The following is a 3,811-nucleotide window of genomic DNA, read 5'->3' as shown; positions in this document are numbered from 1 at the left end:
ATATCACTAAATTAAACTCAGCTGTTGGGTTTGAAACAAAGTTGGGGAATTGGAATTGCTTCGTCATATTGCTGGTCTGATGACATGTTACCATGTGATGTATCATGTGAGAATCATATGAATGACGAGTACATAAATCAACAGTGAGATGAAGGAAACTATAGGCAAGCTGTGCCCATATGGAAATCCAAACCGGCTCCTATCGGCAGGGTACCTACATATGCAAATGGTTCTTTTAAGAAATTATTGGACAATAAACAGGCATATTTTTAAAAACCTTGTGAGACTAAACTTGTCAGGAAATGTGACATCAAACATTTCTATTTATTTTAAATATGCTGCAAAATGTCTTTCGTCTCTCAGCCTCAGTCTAACATTTCTGTTGCGTTTGATGATGATGGGTTATTGGAAAGAATGACCACCTTTGCCCTGTGCACAATCCTATCATGTGTGTTTCTCTTCATTAATGGAACCATTTTGTTCATTCTGAGAAGTAAATCTGTTTTTCGTGACACCTGTCGGTATATTCTCCTGTTTAACCTTCTTCTTGCAGATACTGCACAGTTAGTAATATCTCAGGCTCTGTTTCTACTTTCTGTTTGTAGAATTACACTAACATATCCTGTCTGTGGCATGCTAACTGTTTTAGGCATTCTCACAAATGTAATCTCTCCTCTAACGCTGATGGTGATGTCTCTGGAGCGGTGTGTAGCTGTCTGCCTCCCTTTGAGACATGCTATGATCGTCACCATCAGAAACACGAGACTGGCAATTATTGCAGTTTGGACTTTCAGTTCTTTACATAATATTTTTCGTGGTATTTTGCTGTTAGATTTTCCTTTTGAAGACCTAGACAGTCTGCAAATGACAAGTTTATGCTCTGATCTCGCAATGCAGCTTGGATCCAGGTCTAAAGTTTATGATAATGCTTTCACTGGTTTTCTTTTTGCTTCAGCAGCCATTGTAATCATTTCTTCCTATGTTGGTGTAATAATAGCAGCCAGGTCAGCATCTACAGGGAAAGCTTCAGCCTTGAAGGCTCGTAAAACATTGATGCTACATTTGGTGCAGCTATGCCTCAGTTTGTCCTCAACTATTTACAACCCAATGCTTATAGCTCTTATAAAAATTGTTCAAGGGGAAAGCTTTTTACGATTATATAGATTTCTTTATATATTAATGATTATATTCCCTAGATGTTTGAGTTCTTTAATTTATGGCCTTAGAGATCAGACTATCAGACCTATTCTTCTGGGCCATCTAGGTTGTCATCTAAAACGTAAAGCTGTTGCAGTCAGTGGTTGAAAAGTTCATCTTCTGTCAAGGTCTTCATAACTGAAAAAACCTAAGACAGTCATACAGTCATCAGCTTTATTGGTGTCTTAGAGTGAAAATTGTGTCAAAATGTGATTTTTTTTTTTAAATCAATGAAAATTGTAATTCAGTGGTTTACTGTTGGGTATAATGCATATAAGCTTGAAGAACACAAATAAGACTGGGATGAATCTAGGAGGCAGCAGAATAATCTGTGGAGGCATAACAGTTCAACAAATCATATTTATAAAACAAGTATTTTTGAAACAAATGTCATCTGATTAAAACCTTTAAATTTCTCATTGAATTTAAATAAAATACATGGTATATACATTTATGTCTGTAAATGTAACAATAAAAAAGAGCAACATAAATTTTAAAGAGTCCAATGACCCTTTTATTCTACCAAAGTGACAGAGCAGAGGCTTCGTATATAAATGTGCACATCTTTCATACTGAAATTCCATGGGAGGGAGAAATTACAAAACTTGGAAAAATACAGAAAAAAAAATTTGATTTACACCTAATAGTAATAGATTTGATTTAAAAGGTACCCTTCATTGTATACAAGATAACCTTTACAAAACAAAAAAACTAAAAGGTAACCAATTAAAATACTAACAAAAGAAAATTTAGAGATCGAACAAGTGAAAATGCTTGTTTCAACAGATGAGTTTTCAGCCAGGACTTAAGAACAGTACTGAATGGAGGAAACAATTATTCCACAGTGTGAAGTAATCATGTTCAACCAAGTCAACGGGCCACTATGTGGTTTGGCACATTTTCACATCACATAAGCCGTACATTTACAGAACCTACCATGAACAGGGAGTGTATGCAAACTCCACGCAGAAAGACCCCGGACCGGGCATCAAATCCAGGACCTCCTTGCTTCAAAGCAACAGTGATACCAACTGTGCAGCCCAATATTACAACTTAACAGCTTGAAATAGGCCTCTGTCTCTTCAACCTTAAAAGATGGAGTCATTTACGGCCAACAAGTTTTTTACTCTGTGCACATCTGGCAGGGTTGCACTAACCCTGTATACAGGTTTTACAAAATGTATTTTGTGTGTGGGGTTTTTGGAAACTGACAGTCTGACCTACTTCCCCGTTGTCTGAATATGACATTTGCCACACTCCTCCTGAGTGTCAAGCTAAGACTGTGGGGAGGTTAAGAAGTTCCTACTCTTTCCAACACCCCACTTTCAATACATCATCATGTGCAGTTCCACCAGGTGTTTGCTAATTGCTGCTACTGCTAGTCTGGTGGAGCTGAACAGGGGAGGCACAAGGAAGGGGTGCACTGTGAGGAAGAAGCTCAGTTAGACACTACAGCTACAAGGCAGAGCTTTGGGTAAACCCTCTCCTCCCTCCACCCAATGAACAGTGACCCCCACAAAAAATGCCACAGTGGGCGGACCGGCCAGTCACCACACACAGCCACGTTGACGCCTCCCCGCTGGAACCCACTCTTCCTCCAGGTCTCCAATCCCTAATGGCAAAAGAGAGCAGGAGTGTGGAAAGACCCCAGGCCTCTCTCTGTCAGCTCAAATGTGGTGTTTTATATTTCACTAAATCACTATTTCTCAAATGTGCTCCTCATGAACCACTTACCCTGCATATTTTAGATGCACCTCTGTTCCAGAACAGCTGATTCAAATGATTGCATGACCTTCTATGGAGCCATCAAGTGCTGCAGACAGTTGTTAATCACACACGTAATCAAGTCTGGTGTGTGGCATGCTGTTTGTTTCTCTTCATCAATGGAACCTAACACCTGCAGCAAAGTGGTCCCTGAGGACCAGAACAGAGGATCACTGGACTAAATAAAACTCAGCTATTGGACTTGTACCTCACCAACTTGACACAAAGTTGGGGAGGCACAATCGCATCACCGTATACTGATCAGAGGACATAAATTAAAAGTGAGATAAAGGAAACTCTATAGACATGCTCTGCCCATATGGAAGTGCAAACTGGCTCCTAGTGGCGGGGTACCTACATAGGTGAATTCATTCTAGAATTACACTGCAGAGGGTAGAAGCAAGTTGGAGCAGCTCTTTGGGATTGATAAAATCATTTTCAAGTTTTGAATTTCAATTGAAGGTTTCTTCAAATGAAGGGGTTTTTGGAAAATGAACAGATATGTTTTGTTTAAACAAAATATGATAGCCTACGTTTTTCAGCAAATGTGACATGAATATATTTGCCTGAATTCTATATCTCGCAGAATATTTCAAAATATTTTGAGAGATGTCTTTTGTCTCTCAGCCTCGGTCTAACATTTCTGTTGAGTTTGATGATGTTGGGCTACTGGAAAGAGTGATCACTTTCACTCTGTGCACAATCCCATCCTGTGTGTTTCTCTTCATTAATGGAACCATTTTGTTCACTCTGAGGAGTAAATCTGTTTTACGTGACACCTGTAGGTATATTCTCCTGTTTAACCTCCTCCTTTCAGATACTGCACAGTTAGTAATATCTCAGGTACTGT

The 3,811-nt window shown here is 39.1% G+C and overlaps 2 protein-coding genes across 2 annotated transcripts in view; both read left to right on the top strand.

Annotated features, from left to right (window-relative positions):
• Positions 1–345: 345 nt before the first annotated feature.
• Positions 346–1,312, top strand: LOC103129754 (olfactory receptor 1M1-like). The gene has a single exon (XM_007540942.2). The coding sequence runs from the start codon at positions 346–348 to the stop codon at positions 1,303–1,305; it is 960 nt and encodes a 319-aa protein (XP_007541004.1). The 3' UTR covers positions 1,306–1,312.
• A 2,258-nt stretch (positions 1,313–3,570) lies between these two features.
• The window catches only part of LOC107834285 (uncharacterized), a 4,987-nt gene continuing 4,746 nt past the window's right edge, over positions 3,571–3,811 (top strand). Inside the window, exon 1 of the mRNA XM_016665349.1 lies at positions 3,571–3,804. Within this exon, the coding sequence (XP_016520835.1) occupies positions 3,571–3,804 (234 nt within the window). The remainder of the gene's footprint in view (positions 3,805–3,811) is intronic.

The sequence above is a fragment of the Poecilia formosa genome, unplaced genomic scaffold, assembly GCF_000485575.1.
Source record: "Poecilia formosa unplaced genomic scaffold, Poecilia_formosa-5.1.2 Scaffold574, whole genome shotgun sequence".
NCBI classification, from domain to species: domain Eukaryota; kingdom Metazoa; phylum Chordata; class Actinopteri; order Cyprinodontiformes; family Poeciliidae; genus Poecilia; species Poecilia formosa.
Note: the sequence above shows the minus strand (reverse complement) of the source record. Positions and strands in the feature narration are given on the sequence as shown.